The following is a 26,275-nucleotide window of genomic DNA, read 5'->3' as shown; positions in this document are numbered from 1 at the left end:
CCATGGAATGTCAATTACAACGCTTGGACACGCCTCTCATAATATTTGGATTGGAGGGGGCGGGGCTTAACTGTGTCGAGTGAGGAAGGCGTGAGAGTAGACTGAACCATGCAGTGTTCACTGAAAATTCCAGAACACCAACGAGGGAGTTTATAAATGCGTGTCAATATACCTTTATCGTCCTTCCGGTAAAATATAACCTTTCAAACTATTTTAGTTTGTAGGAACCGAACAAAGTGTTTAAAATCAGAAGTATGCAAGGATTACAAAAATTCAAGAGATTGCAGGTGTTATTTGTAAATACATTTTATTACAAATTTGAATGCTTTTCATAAAAAATGTTACAAAAAGGCACATATGTCAAATTTCCAGTGACTTTATATTACTTGTATTGGTTTCCAGTAGTTTTACGTAAGCAGCTGATATAATGTACGCTAAACCACATTGTGGGCTACATTCATCATTCAGTTATCATAATAACAGTTAACATTACTGTTTAAGAAATTAGAGTTGTGTTAGAATTAAATTTCTGTTTGAAGAAGCAATAACTTACAAAAATAAAAATTAAGAAAGCAAGAAAGAGTCTACTAAGTATTTTAGTCGACTTCCTCCATTCTTGATGTGTCATCATCTCCTTCCAAAACTGGCATATCTTCATCAGCAGGCTGAATGAGGTCCTCGACTGCGGAGTCATCATCATCAATGCCTGTGAATGTGAAATGCATTTATTAGTGACCAAGTTTCTTATTAATGTAAATAATAAGCAGACTACTTCCTGTAATGTTTGTAATGCCAGCAGTCAGAGAGAAAAAAAAAAACTTACCAAGACCCAGCTTGATCATTCTGTAGATGCGGTTGGCGTGTGTCTGTGGGTCCTCCAGTGTGAATCCTGAAGACAGCAGGGCGGTCTCGAACAGGAGGATGACCAGGTCTTTCACGGCCTTATCGTTCTTGTCAGCCTCTGCTTTCTGCCTCAGGGTCTCGATGATGGGGTGGACGGGATTGATCTCAAGGTGCTTCTTAGCTGTCATGTAGCCCATGGTGGAGTTATCTCTCAGGGCCTGAGACTTCATGATCCTCTCCATGTTGGCTGTCCAGCCATAAGTACTAGTGACGATGCAGCACGGGGATGAGACGAGGCGGTTGGAGACACTGACCTATAAAAAAATGAATATTTGTGTTATTGTCATGATCAAAATGCAATAAATCCAATTTTATTAGCTTATTAATATTGGACAAATAATATTATAATATTAAGAAGTAATATTACCTTTTCAATCTTCTTGTCAAGGATGTCTTTCATGATCTTGCAAAGGTTCTCAAATGTATTTTTGAGCTCCTCCTGCTTCTTCTTCTCCTCCTCATCCTCAGGCAGCTCCAGGCCTTCCTTGGTGACTGAAACCAGGTTCTTGCCATCATACTCCTTCAGCTGCTGGACGCAGTACTCATCGATGGGCTCAATCATGTAAATAACCTCTAGGCCGGCTTTGCGAAGGCGCTCCACAAAGGCAGAGTTAGCCACCTGGTCTTTGGTCTCACCTGTTAAAGTTATTTTAAGTTCATTACATCAATTACATCAACTACTAAATCACTTTTGAGAAAACTTTTAGCAAAAGCATGGAAGCAAAAAGAAAGGAAATTGAATTGAATAACCAACCTGTGATGTAGTAGATGTGTTTCTGGTTGTCCTTCATGCGTGAAACATACTCTTTCAGGGAAACCATCTCGTCTCCGGAGGCTGATGTGTAGTATCGGAGCAGCTCAGACAGTTTCTTCCTGTTCTGTGAGTCCTCATGGATGCCAAGCTGAAACATAAAATGATGCGTTACAAATATTGAAATTAAATCCAAATCTGAAATTCAAATCTTCCATCTGAGGGGTCAGGGTTAAATAAAAGGAACTCGGGTGCATAAACCTACCTTGATGTTCTTTGAGAACTGCTCATAGTACTTCTTGTAGTTGTCCTTGTCCTCAGACAGCTCAGTGAAAAGCTCCATGCACTTCTTAACCAGGTTCTTGCGGATGACCTTCAGGATCTTGCTCTGCTGCAGCATCTCTCTGGAGATGTTCAGGGGCAGATCCTCAGAGTCCACCACACCCTTAATGAAGTCTGAAAGGAGACAATGAAGTCAGACTTGTCAGCCATACAAAGGAAGCAAAAAGGTAAAAACCCAATAATCTTACTAATAAGGAGAGCTCATATTATCCTATTATGTATGCAGTAGGATACTCACTGAGGTACTCTGGAATCAGCTCCTCGCAGTTGTCCATGATGAAGACCCTGCGCACGTACAGCTTGATGTTGTTTCTCTTTTTCTTGTTCTCAAAGAGGTCGAATGCAGCCCTCCTGGGCACAAAGAGCAAGGCACGGAACTCGAGCTGACCCTCCACTGAGAAATGCTACAGAGACAAGAGACAGGTAGGAAATTATTAGCTTTAAAATATGACTGTCTGCAAAGAGAGTTGAGTAGTCATCAGTAGATTTAGCTTACCTTGACAGCCAAGTGGTCCTCCCAGTCGTTGGTGAGACTCTTGTAGAACTCTCCATACTCCTCATTGGTGATGTCATCAGGGTTACGGGTCCAGATGGGCTTGGTCTTGTTCAGCTCCTGAGCATCAATGTACTTTTCCTTGACCTTCTTCTTCCTCTTGTTCTTGCTATCCTTTGTGTCCTCATCCTCATCAGAGCCCACATCCTCAATCTTAGGTTTGTCCTTGTTCTCAGCAGCCTCCTTGTCAACTTCCTCCTCCTTCTCTCCCTCATCAAGGTCCACTTCTTTCTCTCTAGTCTTCTCCACCTTAAATATAAAATATGAACAGTGAATTTTTGTGTTAAAGCATGTCAATATCATTGGTTTTTATTAGGTTTCAAGTTGGCAAACTCTTTCTAATGGGCTTTTATAAGAACTTACATAAAGTGTAATAGGGTAGCCAATGAATTGTGAGTGTTTCTTCACAACTTCCTTGACACGCTTCTCCTCGCAGTATTCTGTCTGATCTTCTTTGAGATGTAGGATCACTTTTGTGCCTCTGCCAATGGACTCTCCTAAAAGTAGCAATAAAATCAATCATGAGAGCAGTGCCAGTTAATTAATCAAACAGTATTAAATCATGCCAGTTACTGATTTCAGTGCTATGGTAATGAGGAGAATAAAACTTACCGGTGTCAGGTTTGACTGTGAATGAGCCTCCAGCTGCAGACTCCCACACATACTGCTCGTCATCGTTGTGCTTGGTGATGACCGTCACCTTCTCAGCCACCAGGTAGGCAGAGTAGAAACCAACACCAAACTGACCAATCATGGAGATGTCAGCTCCAGCCTGCAGAGCCTCCATGAAAGCCTTGGTGCCAGACTTGGCAATTGTTCCCAGGTTGTTGATCAGGTCAGCCTTGGTCATGCCAATACCTGTGTCAATCAGGGTCAGTGTGCGAGCATGCAGGTCGGGCCTGATTTCAATCTTCATCTCCTTGCAGGACTCAAGTCTGCTGGGGTCTGTCAAGCTCTCATATCTGATTTTGTCCAAGGCCTGTCAGAAAGGGATACAGGTGTTAAACAGGTGCTATTTGTCTGCTTTCATTACAAGGCGGGAACATATGATGAGGAAGTGCTTAGTTTACTTACATCTGAGGAGTTGGAGATGAGCTCCCTAAGGAAGATCTCTTTGTTTGAGTAGAAGGTGTTGATAATGAGGGACATCAGCTGAGCAATCTCAGCCTGGAAGGCAAAGGTCTCCATGTCCTCCTCCATGGTGTGTCCAGCGTTCTCAGGCATCTAAAGGGAGGCACATATTATGTTATGTTTTATGTTTTGAAAAAGTGGACACCTGCATACCTGTATACAGACAGGTGAGTCGGAGATAAAGCAATGACATTAATTGGCTGGTTGTTTTGTGTGTGTATGTGTATATATATATGCAGGCTTATTTTCTTTTTCTGTGAGAAACACCTGATGTAAATTTATAAGTGTTGACAGTATGTGGGAGCTGATTCTTGTTTTGAACGAATATTTTATGTTTTATCATAAAATGTTAATCACAGATATAGGTATAGATTTTGTTTGGCGCAAAAACATTTCACTATACTTAATTGTATATGTATGTGACATAAAGTCTCTCGAATCTCTGAATCTGAATTAATAATAATAATAATGTGTCTCATACTCAATAAAGTTTAAATTTATGTGCCACGTTTTTTGGATTTGATTTCCTGCTTTCCTGTTATATTTAAAGGCTCTTTCTCCCCCTTGATAAAGATAGCCATATGGCTTGAGGGGGAGGGGGAGGTTGCAATTGGTGATGGTAGACCAGCACATGTTCCTTCCGTCAATCAAAGACTTGTCAGTTGGGAAATGGGTGGAGTTCTGATCCTTTTCCCAACCCCCCCAGCTTCAACATGTGTCATTTAACACCTTTATGTTAAAGGAAGGAATAGTGGAACAAAATCAAAGATGGAAGAAAAATCAGATTTGGCATTTAACCATAGTGCATTAATTACTTGCTGATTATTTTCATGAATGTGTATGTATTTAGAAGAAAACTGGTCTGACGTTAGTCCTCAGTAAAACACATTCGTGACTCAAATAGGCCCTATAAAGATTTGAATCCATATTACTCCATTGCATTCAAACACAGCCTCTACCTTGATGTTTTCTTTTTTCTTTAAAAAAAAAAAAAAAATTCTATGTCAAGGTGTAAATCTCATATGTTTGCTCTTTGTGCCAACTGGTTTTCCCTCTCATCCGCCATTGCTCTCACACAGGGTCACCCTCCATGCCATGTGCTCCTTGCATGTTAGTCTCACAAAGATACTGAGAGAATATTGAGAGAATATTCTGTCATACCACTAATAACTGATATCAAACATCTGAAATAAGTGTACTTTAATTTATGTTTGAGCAGTATATCATTCTTTTTTCTTTTTTTTTTTTTACTGTAATCTATTTAGTAGTGAGTATTTGTGCCTGTCTTCCTGTGCTCTTACCATGTAAGAACCCAATTTACTGTTAATTTTACTATTGCAATAATTATTGTTTCTTTTAAAGTGCAATGCTGAGAAAGTACTGTATTAGAGGTATTTGAGGTGTTCCAATCTTACCTTGAATATAAACTTGGTCTTCTGTCACTTCTTGAAGATAGTCGTCCAATGTATCACCTTGTCTTCTCTTCTTGAAAAGCTCCAAATCTGCGCTTGCTGCTGCTGCTGCTGCTGCTGCTGTGAGCAGTATGTCTGTCTTGGTGGTGTGTTCAAGTGAGTGTCTTTTCACTCTATGCAGACCCCTTGAACGGCAAATGTCTTTTTATACTTAAGGGGTGGTTTCTAGAAGCTCCCATTCAGAAGCTTCCAGAAGATATGTTCACTAGAGTAAGAGGAGGGGGGGTTGCTAAGAAAACCCAGGAAGGGGGGTGGCGAATGAAACACCAGAGCCCTAAATTTTATGTGCCCTTATAGGGCTGCAGAGTCACAAGGAGTGCCTGTCACTCAGGATGAGAGCTTTCCTGATAGCTTGTCTGGCTATTAGGCCCCATACTCCCCTTCAAGCGTCACAGCTGTGCATTGCATGTGCTATCAGCTGCTGTCGAGGTGCCCAATTGGACACACACAGACCATGGGGCTTCCTATAGACACCAGGCCCATGTCTTTTTTTGGTCGGCAAGATTGGGGTGATACTACACGTTTCACATATTTGAAGAAGTTGGAGAGACCAGTACAACTCATGCAGAATATCTCAGGGAAGCTCTTTTTAGTGCTACACAAGAATTTGCCGCTGAATTTCTCTTTTATCTTTGAACATAATTAATGATAATAAAAGTTATTATAGCAAGTTGACAAATGATCCTTAGCATGAAATCCAATTTTCAAGAGCTTTCAGTCACATCTTGTGGCCGTCATCAGCGGATAGCAAACAGAATCAGCTGTCTGAAGATGTTTCAGAGTTATTGGCCCACAATTGCAAAAGCTTGGACTCTAATAAAATGTACAGGTGTATTTGGTGGGACAATCAGCAGGCCTGATGGGCTTATGAGCAGACAGCGTGAGGGAAAGTATGGGCTTCAAAGTTGAGCAATGTGGGCCCTACTCTGGGACTTTGACATGTACTGTATAGTAGGACAGAGTTTAAAATTTGATTCTAAAATGTACCGAGAACCAGTATAATCAAGAACTTTCTGTGTCATGCAATGCAAGATGATTTTTTGGAATTTATTTCTGAGTTGAAGGAGGAAGAAAACCTTGGAAATGCTTTTACACAGGGAATAATAATTACATATTGTTAGGTTTAGCAAGTTTGCAAAACATACAGTATGTTGATGAGAGCTTTGAGAACCATGACAAAAAGGAAAAGGTTCAGCCTCACGAGCACACTCAGCATTGATTGACCCCCTTGCTCTCCATAAAATTTGTAATATAGCATAAAGAACTCAGAGAGAGAGGTTTTTTCAGTATATGACTACACTGTACATCTTTTGTAAGATAAAAGACTAGAATTCTCTGGTCCATACTAGGTGCCTTCAGCTGACCACAGGATGGCAGTGTATTACACTTGCCACAGATCTGTTATGTAATCTAAATGTTTCCAGTTGATAGCAGACATTACTAGAAGCTGACTGTCCATGTAACTAGAGCTATAACTGTTGCAATCACTGTAAGATGATATTTTCTGAAGCGGAGAGCCCCTTTAAATATTTTGCAAGAATAGACGGTGAGTCCATGCTTGTGTTAACTGAGCAGTGTGAGGACATGTGCTTTTCAAGAGCTGGATGGTGGAAGTCTACGTCCTGGGGTAGATCTTACTTTAATTATTTGATCACAGCAAGTTAAATCTCAGTCTAGGTCCTGTCTATTATACCTTTTTGATCATCTGTGTCCCATTGGGTTTGAATTATCATTATTATTATTATTATCATTATTATTAGTGATTATTAGTAATTATTTCTTTATTGAATTTTACATAACACATGATTATATCCACAGGTGGATGCATAACAAGTCACTTAAGTATATCATATCGGACCGTACATCTTGCTGTAACCACAACTGCAGACCATTTCTCTTACCCCCTCCCCATCCTATCCACCCCCGATAACCCTCCCACCATCCCCACTGATGGGCTGAAATAATACTACAAAGAGGATTTTATAACATAACATAGACTGATGTTTTTCTGTATTTTTGTCAATGCAAAGGATAATATGGTTATTATTGTAGTGCTTTCTCTGGGTAAAGAGAACAGTTTCAGTATATAAACATATCCAAAAATAATTGCTGCTTGGCATATGATATTTCTAAACTTGTTATTCTCTACGTAATTAATATGTCATAGTGACTTATTTATTTAGTTGTTGTTTATTATTTATTGTTGTTTATTGTTTACTTTGTTTGTGCTGGTAATATTCCAGTATTATAGACATATTCCAGTAGTATAGACATTCAAGTTATCACACTATTACAGCTTTTTTTTTAGTAAGTAGACAGTAAGTAGTCAGATGTAAATATTATTAAACAATATTAAACATCTGTTTATCGTATTTGAAGCCGGTTTCCACACTTGTGTACTATGTTTATATTCCTAGTTGTGTCTCACATGACTTTACATTTCCCTGTACGCGTGACTGCTGGACCTTAATAGAAAGTTACACATGGTGTCTAGATGGTAACCCTAGATTTGCGAAACTCTCGCGAGCCGCTTCAAAACACTCTTGTCTCGCTGTTTTATGATGTGACGACGTTACGGTTAAGGTCTGGTTAGGTTTAGGTACAAACACCACTTGCTTAGGGTTAGGAAAAGATCATGGTTTGGTTTAAAGTGATCATTTGAAACGTGATGTGGGTTAAATTTACTACTTCATTACAAATCTCGCGAGAGTCTCGCAAATCTATGGTTACCAACTAGGCACCACTGCTACACATGCGCAGTGAGTAACATCCGGGGGTTCGGACAAGGATGAACGCCAATTTCCAAGATGGCGGCGGAGGGAGGAGGGAAGGAGATGAACGAAATTAAAACTCAATTCACCACTCGGGAAGGCGTCTACAAACTCCTCACTCACTCCGAATACAGCCGGCCGAACAGGGTGCCTTTCAACTCGCAGGGCTCCAACCCCGTCAAGGTCTCCTTCGTCAATGTAAACGACCAGTCCGGCAACGGCGACAGGATCTGCTTCAATGTGGGCCGGGAGCTCTACTTTTATATCTACAAAGGCGTGAGGAAGGTAAACAAATACAGGTTGCAGCCGCGAAGCCCGCACTGTCCAGGAGTTTGATTAGGCATCTTTAAACGTGTTGCACCCTGGCTGTCAACTCTCCTGTCGTCTGTCATTGAAGTGCGCAGATTGTCAAGACAAGGCCATGTAGCAGACCGAGCTAAGTTAGGAGCTAATTAGCATTCTCAGCTAACATCGCCACAGTTGTTGTTGTTTTTTTTTTTTTTTTGCCTCGCTGAGAGGTGAAGTGCACTTAAAAGTCCGCAAGTTTCTCAGTTTGCTTGAGTTGTCAGTCAAGTGACAAAAGATTATCCAGTGAATTGTGTAACTCTAGAAATGGCTTGTCATGTCATGTGTCATGATGTGTTTGTTTATCTTCTTTACGCCGTAAAGACGTGAGTGAAAAGTTGTCAGCAGCACTCACCAGCAGTGTCTATATGAAATAAGTGTTCACGTAATGAGACTGTAAGTGAGGAGTGTTTGAATACTCGTGATGTAATGATGTGTGCACTCCACTGTCAGGGGTTTTGGATGTGATGCAATGTGATAGCACTGTTTAGATGCTCACTGTGATGATGATGATGATGATGATGATGTCATTGCAGCAAGCCACGTTTGGTCTTGTTGTAGCAGGGATGGTGACTGGCAGTGGTGATCATGCTGATGATGATGTGGTTGTTCCTGAGGCAGCTACAGAATAATATGCAATCTAATAATGGCCGAGAACTAGATCCAGGTCTACTCAGTGGTCTCTTAACAATCTCACAAAATAGTAGAAACCATAAGAGGAAGTGGCAGTCTCTCTTTATGTAGATTTAAACCAGCCAAAGACATTGTAAACACAGCATTTGATTTTTAAATATGCACCAGTATATTAGTCAGTGTCGCCCAATGTTAGCTTATAGAAGAGATAATAATGGTGTTTGTCCAAAAAATTTTTTAATGCTGATAATTCCAGATTGTGACATAAGAATTTAAGTATTTTTTAAGAAATGTCATATAATACCAGTTCAGGGTATCAACAGAATACAATGATGCTACTTGTAACACATCTGTAAAATATCGAATATTGGTATTATCTCCAAAAAAAAGGCTGTCCCCATTAGAAAGTGTTTTTCATCTTGAGTGAAGCAGAGCCATAATAATTTGTTGAAAGACATAGCCAAACCACATTTCTGCCAGGGATGGCTGGACCGAAGAAGAGCTGAAATGATCAACTGACTTATTAGGAGGTTAAAAGTGAAAGTCTTGTGTGTGTGCGCTCATTGGTCAGAATAGTGTCACCCTCATATGTAGATTTTACGTACAGTTATCTGCAAAATGTCATACTTACGTACAACCTTAATCACATCACCGAAGTACCAGTACAGCAAAAAGGTGTTGTTTACCTCAGTGATGTGTTGGAGATTTGCCCTAATTGTAATAAGTGCCTGTTGCCTGCAGCCCCTGATCTAACTAGCTCACTCTGACTGCATCCTCTTTTTAACTCTCCTCCCTTGCAATATTTCCACTTGGTCAGCTGAGAAAGCATGTGAGGAAAGATGACCACATCTTAAAGTAGACTTGAAGTCAGACTATGAGTGATCATGGTTGCTAACATCTAAGGCTTCATTACAGCTCCAGTAACACGGCAGATGAGGGCGGATCAGAAAACAGTGAAGCTGTTATCTGTTAGATGAAAGTAAGAACAGCATTAAAGGAGTTGAAAAAGGCGTGCTGCTTGATTGTTGATGGTGATTAGAGTACAGGTTGGCCACAACAGTAGGAGGCTCAGGCTTGCCTACTAATCTCAGTATGTGAGGGAACACTGCATAACTATTGAGTCTGCTCGTCTCTTCGTAGATATATTTTAATTGGCTCCAATTCTGACTTTGGAGTTGCCCTGCTGAGTGGACCTTTAAAATGTTACTGTCATACTCACAGCCAGTAGTCTAGACTTTGCCTCTGTTTGAAGTAATTACTTATGTGTGGATTTTCATCGAGCTTGGCTGGAAATATGCCACCCATCTCTAACCAAAGTGCACAGAGGAGATCTAGACCAAGCAGGTCTTCGGTTGTTTATACCCATCACTCTTTAGATTGCTGTCTCTTGCTTGTGGCTGTGCTATGGAATGATTTTACTCAAGATTGTCTAAAATATTTTGGTAGTCAATAAGGCAATTTTAGCAACACTGTGGTACTTGAAATGACAAAGTCTGCCAAAGATCTTAATTTCATTAAGAGCCGCCTGGCTCACTGACAGCTCTATATTTGCATTCAATAAGCTTTCTCTCTGCCTCCTTTCATGCACCCAAATCAACCACAAGAGATTCAGAACAATAAAGCATAAAACTGTCACAAATAACAAATAAGCACTGGCCCAATGCCAGATGCATTCCTGCCTAGTTTAGCAGCTTTGTTCATCGGGGTCTGTATTGTCATTTTCATTTTAGACCCACTATAAGTTTAGCTAATATTGTTGTACATTTCTCTTCCTTTTTATTTAAAGTAATGAGACACATTTTTCAGTGATGAATAGGTTATGTTTGGGCTGTTAACTTGCACAAATAATGAATGGCAGTTATGACTGACTGCATTCATTCTGTTAGAATTTACAAACTTGTGTCACATGCTAATGGAAAATATACTTTTGATAGATTTAACAGCACAGTTTAATGTCATGAAAACTTCAGTGTCATGCTTGGTTGGTTTAAATCAACTAATGTGCCTTTAACCACCTGTTGGAGGACAAAGTTTACAGTTAACCTACATTAATCTGGCAGTGCTGGGCTTCCTCCCCCTTTTTGGATAATGACTTCCCATGTGTCAGAGTGAATTATTGTCATGCATCAGGAACACTGGATAGCAGCCATTTGTGCTTTTGATATATTTGCTCCTAACAAGCATTGAGAGATTTTAGCTTAGTGTTTTTCTGTAGGCTAAACATTTGTTTGACACCATTTCTGGTATTCCTGATCCTGGATAAGTTTTCCCAGGCCTGGTATGATGTGATGTTCTTTACTGTGACTCAAAGATAGATGTGTTACTGTGTCAGTTTTCCTGTATGAGGAATCCTTGGAGAAAAGTTCAGTCAGTACAATTCCTTCAACTACAAAAAACCCTTTTCCTCTTTGATTAGCTGAAGAGATGAGTGGGAGTGAGGTGTTTTTTGACTGCAGGTGATTTTAAAAATACTGACACTTAATTTTTGTCTGATACCTAAAATCACTGACTAAAATTAATAGCAGTTGTGCTGATTCAACAAACAATGAAGGAACACATTCCAGTTTTAGGAGTTGTTGGCTTGTTTTCAGTGTTCAGGGGCCTTGTTGGGGGGGAAATAATTTGTCCCACAATCTGTCACTGCATTTTACTAATCTGTGTGTATTTCCTATCATTTTAGGCTGCTGATCTTAGTAAGCCCATAGACAAGAGGATATACAAAGGAACGCAGCCCACATGTCATGACTTCAACCCCATCACGGCTACAGCAGAGAGCGTCTCCTTGCTTGTGGGCTTCTCAGCGGGCCAGGTGCAGCTCATAGACCCAATAAAGAAGGAAACCAGCAAGCTCTTCAATGAAGAGGTGGGTTTCAGTCAGCGTCTGATGTATTGTTAATTAAACAAACTAAAATATGCTGAAGACAACTTTTCTCTCTATTTCTCTCTCTCCCCCTCAGAGACTTATAGACAAGTCACGAGTAACATGTGTACGATGGGTTCCTGGTTCGGAGAGCCTGTTTTTGGTGGCTCACTCCAGCGGCAGTATGTATTTGTACAACGTGGAAAACACCTGTGGCACCACAGCACCTCATTACCAGCTCCTTAAGCAGGGTGAAAACTATGCTGTGCATACCTGCAAGAGCAAGTCAGCCCGCAACCCCTTACTGCGGTGGACAGTTGGTGAAGGGGCGCTCAATGAGTTTGCCTTCTCCCCGGATGGCAAGTTTCTGGCTTGCGCAAGTCAGGACGGCTTCCTGCGGGTGTTTGGCTTTGATGCTGCAGAGCTCCATGGAACAATGAAGAGCTACTTTGGTGGCTTACTATGCGTGTGTTGGAGCCCAGATGGACGGTATATTGTGGCAGGAGGGGAGGACGACCTTGTGACAGTGTGGTCGTTTTCGGACTGCAGAGTAATCGCACGGGGACATGGTCACAAGTCGTGGGTGAGTGTGGTGGCATTTGACCACTGCACCACCAGTGTGGAAGACGGTGACCCCCCTGCTGAGTTCAGTGGTAGTGATGAGGACTTCCATGAGCAGATTCACTTTGGGGCGGGCAGAGACAGAGCTAACAGCGCTCATTCTCGGCTTTCTAAGAGAAACTCTACAGACAGCAGGCCTGTTAGTGTGACCTACCGATTTGGCTCAGTGGGCCAGGATACCCAGCTGTGTCTGTGGGACCTTACTGAGGACATACTCTTCCCTCATCTCCCTTTGTCCCGCACTAGGACTCACACTAATGTTATGAGTGCCACAAGCCCTCCAGCCACTGGACAAACTACTACTACTACTACTGTAACCACCACCACCACCACTAATCCCAGTGGCACCAACGGTAAGGACAGCGTGAGCAATAGTAGCACCAGTGGCAACCCAGCTAACTCCCTCCCGAACACCCTGCCTCGGTCCAACAGCTTGCCACACTCCTCCAACCCAGCAGGGGGCAGCACCCCCAACAGTCACACAGGCGGCAGCAACAGCAGCAGCACCACCAAGGGAAACAGCATCATCGACAGTGCTTTCATCGCCACCGGCGTCAGCAAGTTTGCAACGCTGTCGTTACACGACTCGCGCAAGGAGCGCCACGAGAAGGACCACAAGCGAAACCACAGCATGGGTCACATCAGCAGCAAAAGCAGTGACAAGCTCAACCAGCTTAGCTCATCACGGACGGCAAAAGCTGACGCAGCAAAGACTCTGGGCACTACGCTGTGCCCGCGCATGGAGGAAGTGCCGCTGCTCGAGCCGCTGGTGTGCAAGAAGATCGCTCACGAGAGACTCACTGTGTTAATCTTCCTTGAGGACTGTCTGGTAACAGCCTGTCAGGAGGGTTTCGTTTGCACATGGGCTAGGCCCGGGAAAGTGGTGAGTGACAGGCCCCTCGAGGATACTGTCATGTGACACCTCTAAACTCACATTGTTTCCAGTACAGGCATTTCTTTCTGCATTCAGAAGCCTTTATCTCCACTGTGTGCAGCCAAAAGGTTTTGGTTATTTCAAGATTTATACTAAACCCTCAGCATTTTCACGGTTATTAGCACATTTCCTCCGACAGTAAACCTCATGGCCTCATTATTCTGCCTGTTTGATTACACTGAAGATACACTGTTGTTTGTTATCAATGTGTGTTATCTGTCTCTCCACAGGGATTGCTATCATCTCAAAACAACCCAGCCAACTCTCCCAGTGGAACAGTAGTATAGCCCCAGTGCAGGTGCTGCTAATGACAGCTCCATGCAACAGAGACGGGGATGACCAAGGCCAAGGCCCTGCAGCGCTTCTTCACACACTGTCACACACCACATGACCTCCAGCGTCACCTTCATTCTCACTACTACTACCAACCAGATGCTCTCTTTGTGTTACTGCTCGTGTTTAGATAACCGATGTTGGCCAAGCCAGGGTTTAGAAACTCGACCCCTTTTGTCTCGGGGTGGGGTGGGGAGGGGGGGAGTGAAAAGGGTGCTATTGGAAGTAAGAGGGCAAGCTTTATATCGTCCAGGAGGTTTATGGGAAGGGTTGACTGGCTTATTGTTCCATCTACGGTCATATCAAGTCACGTCTAGTCTGAAAATAATAAACTCTGTTACCCAATCCTTTGTGCCTGTAGATCTTCAAAGACTAGACGCAGCCTCTACCTAACCTTCTGTGCGGGTTTAATTCGGATGTTTTTCCTATGTCTTTCTTATTTAACGTATTCACCAACAAAGGGAATAAGATGAGGGATTATTTTGACGCAACAGCATATCCCCCCAATGCCAAGTATCTTTCATTTTTTTTACCTCCTGGGCGATCCCCTCATGCAGCCACAGTCTCCAACACCTGTTCAAGAGAGACTGCTTTTTTTTTTTACTTCCTTTACAAAGATTTTAATCACACTTTAAGTGTATTTGCACAGATTTAGTTTTTCTTCCATTCTTGTTCTCCTGTTTTGTTTTGGGTTTTTTTTTTTTTCCTCCCCATTTTGAGTTCATGACGGTGGAACACAAGCAAAACATTTTGAAGACAGCTTCGGAAGCACTTGGGGAAACAGCTTTTTGTTGCCCTCCGTCTCAACGCTGGATGCTGCAATCATAGTTTTTTATATGGAAAAAAAAATTGTTTGCACTTAATAGTTTGTTAGAGGAGAATGGCTTTACATTTTTGGAGTGTGTAAGGACTCCTTGACAAGGTTGAACTATAAATAGAATTAAAAAAAAAACCTTTGTATCTATTGAACATTTATTTTAATATTGTTTCAGATTAAATGGGCTCTGTATTATATGTAAATATTGTACTTCAATGATTTATGGGTGAAATGATCATTACATTAGTTCAAAGATCCTCATTTCAGAAAATAGAGATATTTCTAATACAGAAAATCTATACCTAATATTAAAATGAATCTTGAATATGCAGGTGAAGATGTTTTTCTGTTGTACATAAAGAGAATTCAGGTGTATTTTTATTAATGAAATGTTTGGTATAGGAGATGTCTATGAAATCCTCTTTATCTAACAGGTAGTGCTGAATGCTAGCTAGCCTGCCGCTGCAGATTCCTTTACATACATAGGCAGGTAGGCGCAAGACGCAGCGGTCTAATTCAGCCATCACTCCGAGCTCAGGTAAACTACAGGAAGACTAACGCTGGCATAGTCCCTCCCCCACCCCACCCTACCCCTCCCCTCCCTTCCCCTCCCCTCCCCTCACCCGTTAGCACTAGTCCCATCCATCAACATGTATGTGAATTCACTTTAACTAACAAACAAGACTGACAACCATGTTCTGCGGATGGGGCTGAAATCTCTGACTCCTGTTATTATGAGTAATAATTACTGAACTGATGCTGAACTTGTGAACAAAACATCTGACACTGTGTTGATTAGCAACTGATAATTTCAGCACTTTATGATGGTGCAAGTGCTTGAAGTGAGGGTGTTTCTGAATCACCCACATATAGGAAGACTGAGGATTTTAACAGTGGGAGCCTTTTCCTCCATGTGACGCCTATTAAAACAGCTTTGACAGACTATAATGTTCCATTTGTGTCACTTATTAAGTGTATAAACTCATCACATGAATCCTTGTCTTCATGTAACCTAATGTGAGTGTGATTATTAGTCTAGGGTTGGAATATATGTTCGTGCTTCACGAGAGGCCTGAGTCAGCACCCAACATGAATTTATTAGGTATCCTGCTGACAGAGCAGACAACCAAACACTGACTCATCACTCCACAGGCAGTTGTACATAAGTGTGGCACTCGTGTATGCTGGTGCAACATTTTACCTGTAATTTGGTTACATGGAACAAAAATGCTTCTTTCATATCCTGATAGATCTTTTTGACAAAACTGGTATTATCTCAAGAGATGGACACTGATCTTTGAGGTCATGACCTGGCATGATCACCTCCATTACAAGTTATGGGAATAGAAATACAGGACTACAGTCCAGTCTAAAATATATTCCACAGCATGCACACACAAAGGAGTAACAATTTGACTGTCAATATGGTAAAACCAGGCTTTTATAGGTAGGAAATACAGGCTGTGTGCATATATATCATTTATTGGTCCTGGCAAGTGTAAACCCAGGCAAATAAGACACTGATGAACATACTCAATGATTTTTTTTTGTCAATAGGAATTAGCAAAGTTATTAAAGGGGTTAGACCTCTACTCTGGCTGAAGTTGGATGGAGCTATGATGGGAAATACATGAGGTCACTACAATCCATATAGTACTAAAAAGGTAAAGGTGTAATTTTCCCCGCCATGAACAGGTAGGTGTAAGGAAACAGGGCGGCACATTTAATTCAAGCCCAAACAGTCCTGAGAAGAAGTCAAATCAGGCACAATAACTGAAAACACAAAAATATGTGGGTTGGGTGTTTTAATACAACAGTAAAGGGGTTAGGTGTCAACAAGGAGAGTGAGGGAGCCATCAGCAGGCTTTTTGCATGAAATGCATGTTGACATGTCACAGTGGGAAAAGCAAAGGTGTAAATAATGAAATCATTGATGGCTGAATTCCATTTAGCTGCTTCAGTTTCAGGGTCCTGGTATTGTACATGCTGACTCACTGTCACACTGTCAAGGCTTAATAGGACTGTTGAATAGAACAGAGTTAATATTGTTAATATTATTTGTAACACCTGTGCTTTTCAAGTCTGCCGTGAAAAAGACTTATCTAGCAAAATCTGTTCATAGCCAACATCACGGTCTTGTGAGGAGATCTGAACATTCAATATGTGCCACTGCAGGGCCATTAAGAGCTATTAAACATCACTTCTTTCAATCTCGATAGAGTTTATTTTTATATCCTTAATGGAAAACTGTACTGTGGTACTCTAAATGTATGCTGGCCTTACATGCTCTGTCACTGATCTAGGCAACTAACAAGTAATGGAACTTATTTTCATTATTAAAGGAGAAAAAACATTATAAATTTATGAGGCCCTTTTAAATTTATATGAAATCTTGGTCTGGATTAACTCCAAGTCCCACATGTGCCATTCACTACATGTAGTCTAATTATCAATAGGTTGGGGTTACAGTCACACAGTAGGGGGCAGTGTTGCTCAGACAAATGAAAAACTTAACCATCTTCATAACCATTAAGAGGACTAATACATGATAAAACCAATCACCTGATCAAATGGAGGGAACATTGTGTATGTATTGTGCATATGTATATCCTGTCGTCTGTCTCTCTCTTTTTACAAATTCTACATACTACATTCTAATACTTCATATATATTTTATATTCCAAGTGGGGAATAAAACCGCAGTTCCATAATTTATGAGTCACTTTTAGAAGAAACACGAGCACTCAAAGCCATTAAACCAGCAGCTTGTGGTATTAGTGTGAGGGAAAGGGGTTGGACGTGTGATCGGCAGGCTGCAGAGGCCTGATCGTCCTGTCAGGGGGTGACTCACCAGCTGACGGGCTATGACTGACTGACTGTCTGATCAGCTCTGGACTGCACACATCAATGCTGTATTAATCCTGAGCAGGTATCAGTCAGGATTGGTGATTAGCAGATGTTTTATATTTAAAAAAACATGTCACACTGACTATAATATATATGTTCTTAAGTTGTTTTCATTAGTTTATTACGTTCAAGTCCAACCTACTCTCATGTTTCCAGTCACTTGAATAGCTATCAAAACACTGTAGCATACTGTAAGAGCTTTGGGAAAAAGCTGCATTCATCTTGTGTCCCTCGGGGGAAATAGGTCCCACTTGATAGGAATTCAATAGATTGAGAGAGAATCCCGTTGCTCCTGTAAGGCCCCCGCTTTAATCATCATCTGATGCAATTCCCTTCTTGTCTGAATGCCTCCATATATTGACCCAGAGCTCTGTTTACCTAGCAATGTGTGCAACGGCTATAAATGATTAATACAGTGTCTCAGAGCTGCAAGCCTGACAGTTTAAGATAATGGACAGAGAAAATGAATGCGTAGGATTAAGTTTGCAAAAAGACTTGTAAATGACACTGGAATCCAAGCCTCTTGTGTAAATTGGCTTGGATTCCAGTGATTAAGTGATTTTTTTTTTTTATCCAGCGACTAGTGAATAATTTAGATGTGCGTATGACCAACTGTGTTTCTGGAAATTAGGAAACATAGGAGTAGGGTATTGTTTGTGCACATGTTTAGATACGGAATACCAAAACCTGCTGCTGAACCTTCAGGAGCTGATTATGACATGCATACGCTCTTAAAAGTACTGTATTATTGTCTGAGAATTTCAAATCTACTAATTTTATACCCATATAGTCACTGTCAAGTCAAGCTTCAGGATTTAAACCATGTGAAAAATATATGCATGCTCCAATTATGTTATTCCGCAGCAGAGGTAAAGAGGTGAAGAGGAAGAAAAAAAAAATCAACACTTTCTACTCTAACAATAATTCATTGGGAGGAATGATAAGGCCTGTGGCTACCTCAAGGCGCATCACAATTCCAATTATAACATTTAAATTATGACAGTAGCTTATCTGTTCATCCTGCTCATGACTTCGGTTGTTACATAGAAGTAGTTCTTACATTCACTTCATCTTATACTGAACTTATTAAGATAAAGTGTCTTATTTGTGATTTAATTTTGTGTTTCATCAGTCTATTTGTCTGCTATGTGGTCTGATTGTCTTATTTCAGCGTTAAAATTAAAAGTGTGGGTTTCATTTCTATTTCTTGCCCTCAAATATGAAACTGAACCGACAGCTTTCAGAGGAAACAGTACAGTACACTTTCAAAGGCCTCGGCATCAGTTAACCATTAGTCACCAAGAATCAGGAGCACAGTGCCACTTCCTCCTATTCTCAATTCTATTCTAAGCCGTCTCTCCCTTGAGGTACAGGCCTAATTATTGGGCCTCCACCATGGGAGCAGCTGCACAATTTGCCAGTCACATGAACTCTGCACAGCAGCCCAGAGTCAAATGTCTTCACACTGCATTAGGTATTAAAGTTCACACATAGGAAGTAAAATAAGCCAGAGAATGTGACTTTTTGTTTGTTTGTTTGCTTTTTTTTAGAGCAGATGATGTTTGTCACAAGGGAAGCTTTGTCCGACCTCATCAGTGTTGTTGTCCTAGTGAACAACCGTGCTAAGGATATATGCCTTACATTAACCATTTGATATATAATTCATGCAATGTTTAGGGATTTTATGTTGAAAGCCGGGACACTGAAAGGCCTCCAGCAGAGTCTGTATTTAATATGAACTGTACAGAGAGTCCAGTCAGCGATAAGTTTGCAGCAGTTATTCCAGATTTTGAACAGTGTGCAGAACCGATTGTTAAACATCGCCGGAGGGGGGGGGGGGGGGGGGATCAATGCAGCCTCAGAGAAGCCACCGAGCTGGGTCCTCAGCGGAAACCATCGATACTGAGCTGTGGTCTAAGCACTTAAAATGTAAATGCATCTTCAATAGCAACAACAGCAATGAGAAAGTTGTATCAGTGTCTTGGGATTTCTCCGGGTGCATTGTGTGCATTTATCTGTGAAATCAAAATCTCTGCGCAAAGATACGGTGGCCTGAATCACCATATTCTACACAGTGTGTTAAGCTGGACAGTAATGCACTGCAGCAAAATAAAACGAGCACCCTGCACTGGCCATAGGTTTACCGATGCCGTGTACCTTAAGTGACATCGTTTCTGCAGTCACAGGATTAATGAGACATCTCAGTGTGTTCTAGAAACCTGTTGAAGATGAACTAAGTGAGAGATTATTTAAATGGAACAAGGTGTCTCGAAGGATCTCCTTTGATCTCAGCAAATTTGTGTGATATAAATATCTTCAAATTAATTATGCATGCACAGTGGGAATACTAAGTCCACATATTCACCAGATTTGACTGCCCCAAAGATAACTTGCCAGCTCTTCCCAATTTACCACTATTTAGAGATGTTCTATATTTTTGGCAACTTAAAGACACCAGATAAATTTTAATCTGAGCCTTGTGAGAGAAGACACAACAATATATTATTTAGCATATTCTTGTTAATTACAACTTACAAAACAAAATATAGACTTGCCAGGAATCACTTAAATAATTCAATGTAAAGACATATTTGTGTTAAAGAAGCCAAAAATCCAACATTCGTCTTTATTTGGAACAGTCCAATAAAACAGGCAATATGAAGAATAGTCCATAAAGACTTACTTTTAAAAGGCTTTTTTCTTTATAGAGGATGCAAAAGAGACAATAATATATAATAGTAGCAATTAAGGTCACTGTAATCGAACATAACTCTTGCAGAGTTCATGGTCCCTGATATCTCCCCAGCCTCCATTTTTCACGTGTGGGGCCACACCTCCGGCCCCGTTGGCTGGCAGTCTCTTAGCTATCAGGAGGTTCTTTGGGAACAGCTGGTTCCCACTGCTCTGCAGGATGTTTTCTATTTTAGTTTTCTGGCTTATCGGCATGCAAGAAGCCTTCTTGTGGTGCATGCCACAGTCCCCGGCGTGGAAAATCCGTGGTGCCTCACTCACCATGACCTTCCAGTAAGAGGGCAGGCAGGACACGGTCAGGTGCTGTAAGGACCAGTCCCAGTTGTAGTCGTCGTAAGTGCAGAACGTGTCGGTGCATTGGATGAGCTTCTGGTACGTTTCTCGACTCAGAGCCATCCCCATGTTGTGCTCAGTGGACTTCCAGGCTTTTACCTCCACCTTGTTTGCTTTGCTGGAGTAGCCGATGTGGCTGTAGCTCCCGAGCGAGAGGATGTCGCAGTCAGTGCACTGCTCCCTTTTGAGAGCCGACATCAGCTTTAAGAGATGGATAAAGTCCGGAGACATAAAGTGGTCCTCCTCGATCAGCAGGACCAGACCCTTATGGTCCTTCAGAACCCGAACTCTGTCCCATACAAAGTGCAACTTCCACCACCAGTGGTGCTTGGTCTGGGAGAACTTGGCCTCACGGTAGTGGCCGAATGAGTCAGGGTATTCTGCGTTGATGCATCCCAGCTTTAAGGCGTCTTTTTTGGGAATGTCTCTGGGGCAGTCTCTGGGGTCATTTCCGGGGAACTCCTGGGGGTACAGCTGGATGCTGAAAGGGAAGAAAATCTGAAGGACCTGACAGAAGTCAACAGAGGCCACCACTTTATTTATCTCAGGAGACCAGTAGTCATGGCTGAATATCAGCAGTATGCTTTCCACACCTCTAGCCTTCCGCAAACTGTCCACTAACAGCTTAAGGTAGTCCGGTCGGTTGTGGACCTGAACTACAACAACCAGATCATCCTTCTGTCGCGCTGTCTTAAACTTCTCCTCATTTCTTATCGTCTGGTCGAAGTTAAGCTGGAAGACAATACCACGGTAGACTAAAGTAGTGTTGTCTACATCTGGTTTGGGTATTTTCTCTTTATCCTTTAGTTTTTCGGGGTGTGTTTCATTTGCTTGTATGATAACTGGGGGTGGAGCAGGTGCCCGGCTAACAGCAGGTGTGGCTTGCACCTGGATATTGTTATTGATGCTACTACTGCTGCTGCTAATGCTGCTGCTGCTTCTCCGCGCCGTCTCCACTTCCTTGGGGAACGCTCCACTGTCGTTTTTCTTCTGCCTTCCACTGCTCCAGAAAGCTAAGCCACAGATGACAACCACCAGAGTCAGTATCACCACCTTCCTCTTGTAGATTCGGAATCTCATGATAGGGGGTCAGCCTCTTGCGAAGGGAGAGAAGTTGATTGTAGAGAAAATGAAAGAGCAGGTTTTTTGAGATTGTGATGGTGTGCTTTGCGCAGCGAGCAAGCTTGATTAAAAAGAAGCTGCAATGAGGCTAATTGTTGGCACAATGAACTGTTGTTGTAAACATGGATCCCGCTGGAATGTCATTGGTGGCAGATGAATAGTCCGTAAGGCATGACGGTCGCTGGGAGGCAGCAGGGTAGCAGTGTGCATGAACTGCCTGAATGAAAAATAAATCAATACATAAAGTTAGGTGCATCATGGCAGGAGAGAAGTAACTATCACAATTTCAAGGATATTTTCCAATATTAACACGCGGTATATCACAATGTGGAAAATATACACTAAATCAAATCAAACTGATGTTCAAGCCAATGAGCCGTGTTCATGAGACAAAACTCTTCGAACATGTTAAACAAAAACTTAAAACACAAGTGTGAAAATTCATTCTTGACCTCAGGAATAGTAGCTTAACTTAAGGTCCACTTATTAGCTTTTGACAGAGGCCCATGCATTATGTAGGTCACATGATGATCAACTGAACTAACTGCATGACAACTGAGCACCCTCTATTCACTGATGAACACTGTGAGATGAAGATGAATTAATTAACCGCAGCCTGCTCATAATCATTCATTTGGACAGCAGAAATTTGCCATATTTAGATCATCATGATATGATTCTGCTTAAACTGTATAAATAATAGATCGTCCATCCCCAATGGAAGTGCATGTACAAAAATAACAACAATTTCATTTCACATATCAGGAATAGACACAAATATGGTTTTATACATGCCTCACTCTGGACTGCTGCTTAAGTTATAGTGTCATTGTTGATTATTGGTCTATGCTTTATATTCTTCTGTATAAATCTTAACTGTAATGATCAGCCCTGTCTGGTCATAGCTGCTGGTTATATCCGTTTATTATCAAATTAGTGACCATTCAGTGAAAGAGTCTCCAGGTAAAATCAATACAAAACTCAACAAAGTACTTTGACGTGAAAGTATTTGAGTTATAGTCGATTGGATGACACAGCTGTGCAACCTACAGTTTCATATCTAATACGTTTTCATTGTGCATGTCCCTATATGGCTTTTTTCTTGTTGAATCGTTTCCACACCAAATCAGGTGCCAGATCAAGTGAGACGTTTGCTCTGCAGCTCAAAGTACTTAAAACCCTGCATTTTTTTACTAAATCTAGGCGCAGTTTATTCTGCCAATGTGTCTCTTATGTTTCACTGCTCGTGTAAAAAACACACAGTTTCCCTCGAAGCTTAACCATTGTTAGTTTTTTTCTGTCCTGAACTGGCCGCTGTCAGCCACACGGAGCCAGCGACAGCTTTAACAGATTTTAACATGAGATAATTTTACTGTTATTTCGCCGAGTGATAATAATTAAAAAATGCTCCCGTAGCGACTGGAAACAACAGTTGGCGTCGCGGCTTCGCTTGTTTTTTTTTATGACAGCGAGCATCCGTAACATGCTAACAGTAAGTTAGCAACGGCTCGGCTAGCAACTTACAAGCAGACCAAAAAAAACCTCGTCAACAACAGCGTCCATTGCGAAGCAGAGCAACCATATTAGCAGCAGTTACCTAAAACCGGAGCAGCCGTGCAGTCTTCTCGGTGAGAGATATCAGTACGGTGGCGTCCCGTTCTCCTCCATACCTTCCAGCGGGCTGCATGGAGACAACTATCAGTTTAAAAAAAAAAACCCAAATACGGAACCGCTGCCTGCCGCTGTCCCACAATGCACCGGTCCAGCGGGGGGCACCCGAGACACCTTAAATATCCCTGCTGATGTTGTGAGCCCTCCTCTGGCTCATGATAGGCAGAGATGGGTTTACTATAGCTTTAAGTAGAAGTTCATAATAAGGCTTTACATTTAAATAGAAAATCTAGTGTGTGTGTGTGTGTGTGTGTGTGTGTGTGTGTGTGTGTGTGTGTGTGTGTGTGTGTGTGTGTGTGTGATTTAATTATAGGCAGAGGATAAAGTTTATATTCTAAAACATACCACTGCACGACCACTGCAAATTATGCACATTTTTATATAGGTTTAAAATACAAAATGTGCAATAATTTCTTTCATTACTGTATATTAGCATACAGGCTACTGTACATAACCACCTACTATATGTACATAAAGGAATTTAATATTTATTTCAGCACTCCTTGCACTCTTCGCTTCTTTGCACTATCTGCATCCTGTTTACAGTGCACAGAAATGGTTTAACATGTATAGACATTACTTGTGTATATTTCTAAAGATTGTAATCTTTAGATTGTAACAAATGTAAAAATTTAGACTGTTTAAGAAAATATTATCTCTTTTTTGGTAAAAACAAAACTTGTGTGCAGAACTTAGGCCAACATTCTTGATAGAAATCATTTTTGGTCATTTTCAGATTGTTGTTCCTCCCCTTAAAATGCATTTCCTTCATTCAAATAACATTTGGTGGTAACATAAATACATTTAGGGTGGAAAAGACTAATGTGGGACAATTTCTGCAAATGGCACTTCATTGATATATTTCGATATGAAGCCAGTACATTATATCCACACCCAATAGCATTCTGAAATCCCCAAGGAGTTTTCTAATCATATCAGGAAAGAGAATGCAAATATTACACTCTGAGAAAAAATGGCAAATATAAAAGTGTTCCTTGTGCCAAATTGTACCAGCTTATATGCATTTCCTAATGTGGGACAGTTCAGGCTGAAATCTGGGACACTCGCTTGGAGGCTGAAAAGCCTAGGCTGAATTGTATCTCTTAATTCATACAATAAAAACATTCAAGGCCAAAGTGCATTTGGTCATTTCAGTAATTACAATGTTTTTGTTGTTACAGATAGTATAGTAATGTATTATATTATGTATTAATATCAGTAATAATATAATTTGCAACCTGCCAAAAAATAAATTAAAATTAAGCATTGCAAAACTAAGACCCCTGAATAACTATTGGCATTGCATATTTAATGTACTTAAATGCATATTTCATCAATTTAACACCATATATGATTGTTCCAAATTACTAAAACCATGCTGTCCCACATTTCAAAACACATTTTCTAAAGTGGGACAAAGAAAAATTGACTAAGATAAAAAAATACGAAACATGTTTTCACCATATTAAAGCTTATTTTGAAGCATGAATATATCATAAACACAATGTGATAACAATTGGTAACACTGAAGAAGATTGCCCTGCTCCAAACTATAGCATCACATGGATGGAGTCATGTGATTTACATGACAGCAGTCTTAATCATTAGCATTTGGTAGGAAAAGAGATAGATGCATTCGAGCTTATGTGTCCCACATTACACTAATTCACCATATGTCAACATAAATGCCTTTACTCATCAGTGACAGGACTCTTCCTGTATGACGCCGCCTGGAGGCTGTGCCGCTGCGTGCTGCAGTTTTTTCCCGCCACTAGAGGGCGCCAAATGCAGACTGCACAGCCGGAAGACAGCGTCTGAGGGCTTCATTTGCGCACGCGCGCCCACCTTTCTTCCTTTCCGACGCTCGAGCGAAAGAGACAAGATGGGCCACCAGCAGCTCTATTGGAGTCACCCCAGAAAATTCGGACAGGGATCCCGATCCTGGTCAGTTCTGCTCTTAATGCAACATTTATCAATATATGTGCTAAAGCGGGTCCGTTTGGAGGGTTTTGCGGCTTCTCGTACTCGATAATTTATCACCAAACGTGCACCGCATGGAAACTGATCCCGAGCTAATATGGCGGCGGAGGATGCGCCTTGCTAACTGTTAGCGCTAGCTTAAATTTAGCTGCACATTGTTTTTAAAACCAAACTACTCACGCTGATTGTCCAAGAAGCTGATTACATGTTCATAGCGATTTCTGGAGTTGGTTAGAGTTCACTTTGTTGGGCTGTAACAGCAACTATAATGTTTTTGCTGCTATAGAAGTTGTCGGTTCATCTTAAGCTAACCGTGATGCACAGATGAATGACGTTCTAAAAACCGGCTTAGCCTGTATGCCTGTGTACTTTTCACTTATGTTTTATTTTTCCACGTTCAGACTAGACTAACTACTTCCTCTTCTCTGTCCAGCCGGGTATGCTCGAACAGACATGGTCTGATCCGTAAATACGGGCTCAACATGTGCCGCCAGTGCTTCAGGCAGTACGCTAAAGACATCGGTTTTGTCAAGGCAAGTACTACTTCTCATTTTCATCTCATTTCCGTGGTGGTGAATTCAAATTTCTGCTGTCTATAGGTGTTGAAAGTCAACAGTGTCTTTGTTACTGAACTACAGATGAAGTGCCTGAACACAACTTCAGTATTTTTGCTAATTGAGTCGATCTAAGTGTTAATTTTCTTTAACAGCAACTGTCATTTTTTTAAGTTAATTTAAGAATTAATTTAGTAAATGTTACATCTCGAAGAAAATGTCTGGAATTCAGCATCCATGCTCTGTTAAAGCCATCATAGCGAATGGTTGTGGATTTGAACAATGATGTTGACAACAAATATATTCACGTAACTAATACCTTGATTATTTCATTTTCATACAGCTGGACTAGAAGTCTTGTGCCGACATATCCTCATATTGGGTCAACGTGACATCTGGAAGGCCAACCAAGATGGGATAATTCAGCACTGCTAATAAATGTTTTTTTTTTCCAAGCTAAATGTATGGTGTGTTTATTTCATGTGCTGTTT

The 26,275-nt window shown here is 41.1% G+C and overlaps 4 protein-coding genes across 4 annotated transcripts; 2 read left to right on the top strand and 2 right to left on the bottom strand.

The window, feature by feature from the left end:
- Positions 1-290: 290 nt before the first annotated feature.
- hsp90aa1.1 (heat shock protein 90, alpha (cytosolic), class A member 1, tandem duplicate 1) lies at positions 291-5,299 on the bottom strand. The gene is made up of 11 exons (XM_042391116.1): positions 5,096-5,299; positions 3,624-3,773; positions 3,162-3,528; positions 2,913-3,046; positions 2,493-2,798; positions 2,235-2,400; positions 1,920-2,110; positions 1,658-1,805; positions 1,271-1,539; positions 824-1,157; positions 291-706 (listed from the first exon to the last, which is right to left on the bottom strand). The coding sequence occupies exons 2-11, from the start codon at positions 3,771-3,773 to the stop codon at positions 597-599; spliced, it is 2,175 nt and encodes a 724-aa protein (XP_042247050.1). The 5' UTR covers positions 5,096-5,299; the 3' UTR covers positions 291-596.
- Positions 5,300-7,591: 2,292 nt separating this feature from the next.
- On the top strand, positions 7,592-15,409 carry wdr20b (WD repeat domain 20b). The gene is made up of 4 exons (XM_042391117.1): positions 7,592-8,208; positions 11,582-11,764; positions 11,859-13,265; positions 13,547-15,409. The coding sequence occupies exons 1-4, from the start codon at positions 7,960-7,962 to the stop codon at positions 13,601-13,603; spliced, it is 1,896 nt and encodes a 631-aa protein (XP_042247051.1). The 5' UTR covers positions 7,592-7,959; the 3' UTR covers positions 13,604-15,409.
- A 4,576-nt stretch (positions 15,410-19,985) lies between these two features.
- mgat2 (alpha-1,6-mannosyl-glycoprotein 2-beta-N-acetylglucosaminyltransferase) lies at positions 19,986-23,405 on the bottom strand. The gene is made up of 2 exons (XM_042391160.1): positions 23,177-23,405; positions 19,986-21,796 (listed from the first exon to the last, which is right to left on the bottom strand). Exon 2 carries the CDS (start codon positions 21,535-21,537, stop codon positions 20,125-20,127), a length of 1,413 nt encoding a protein of 470 aa, XP_042247094.1. The 5' UTR covers positions 21,538-21,796; positions 23,177-23,405; the 3' UTR covers positions 19,986-20,124.
- A 1,681-nt stretch (positions 23,406-25,086) lies between these two features.
- Positions 25,087-26,239, top strand: rps29 (ribosomal protein S29). Its single transcript, XM_042391161.1, has 3 exons — positions 25,087-25,194; positions 25,664-25,763; positions 26,128-26,239. Exons 1-3 carry the CDS (start codon positions 25,133-25,135, stop codon positions 26,134-26,136), a joined length of 171 nt encoding a protein of 56 aa, XP_042247095.1. The 5' UTR covers positions 25,087-25,132; the 3' UTR covers positions 26,137-26,239.
- The last annotated feature ends 36 nt before the right edge of the window (positions 26,240-26,275 follow it).

Source organism: Thunnus maccoyii, chromosome 17 (genome assembly GCF_910596095.1).
Source record: "Thunnus maccoyii chromosome 17, fThuMac1.1, whole genome shotgun sequence".
Classification (NCBI taxonomy): domain Eukaryota; kingdom Metazoa; phylum Chordata; class Actinopteri; order Scombriformes; family Scombridae; genus Thunnus; species Thunnus maccoyii.
Note: the sequence above shows the minus strand (reverse complement) of the source record. Positions and strands in the feature narration are given on the sequence as shown.

What these genes read in the sequence shown, in the direction of transcription:
- rps29 (XM_042391161.1), top strand. Translation starts at nt 25,133, where the DNA reads ATGGGCCACCAGCAGCTCTATTGGAGTCACCCCAGAAAATTCGGACAG. An exon ending in GGACAGGGATCCCGATCCTG is followed by an intron (nt 25,195 to 25,663) that starts GTCAGTTCTGCT and finishes TTCTCTGTCCAG; the next exon opens with CCGGGTATGCTCGAACAGAC.
- wdr20b (XM_042391117.1), top strand. Translation starts at nt 7,960, where the DNA reads ATGGCGGCGGAGGGAGGAGGGAAGGAGATGAACGAAATTAAAACTCAA. An exon ending in TCTACAAAGGCGTGAGGAAG is followed by an intron (nt 8,209 to 11,581) that starts GTAAACAAATAC and finishes CTATCATTTTAG; the next exon opens with GCTGCTGATCTTAGTAAGCC. An exon ending in GCAAGCTCTTCAATGAAGAG is followed by an intron (nt 11,765 to 11,858) that starts GTGGGTTTCAGT and finishes TCTCCCCCTCAG; the next exon opens with AGACTTATAGACAAGTCACG.
- hsp90aa1.1 (XM_042391116.1), bottom strand. Translation starts at nt 3,773, where the DNA reads ATGCCTGAGAACGCTGGACACACCATGGAGGAGGACATGGAGACCTTT. An exon ending in CACAGTCAAACCTGACACCG is followed by an intron (nt 3,047 to 3,161) that starts GTAAGTTTTATT and finishes TGCTACTTTTAG; the next exon opens with GAGAGTCCATTGGCAGAGGC. An exon ending in GCTACCCTATTACACTTTAT is followed by an intron (nt 2,799 to 2,912) that starts GTAAGTTCTTAT and finishes TTTATATTTAAG; the next exon opens with GTGGAGAAGACTAGAGAGAA.
- mgat2 (XM_042391160.1), bottom strand. Translation starts at nt 21,537, where the DNA reads ATGAGATTCCGAATCTACAAGAGGAAGGTGGTGATACTGACTCTGGTG.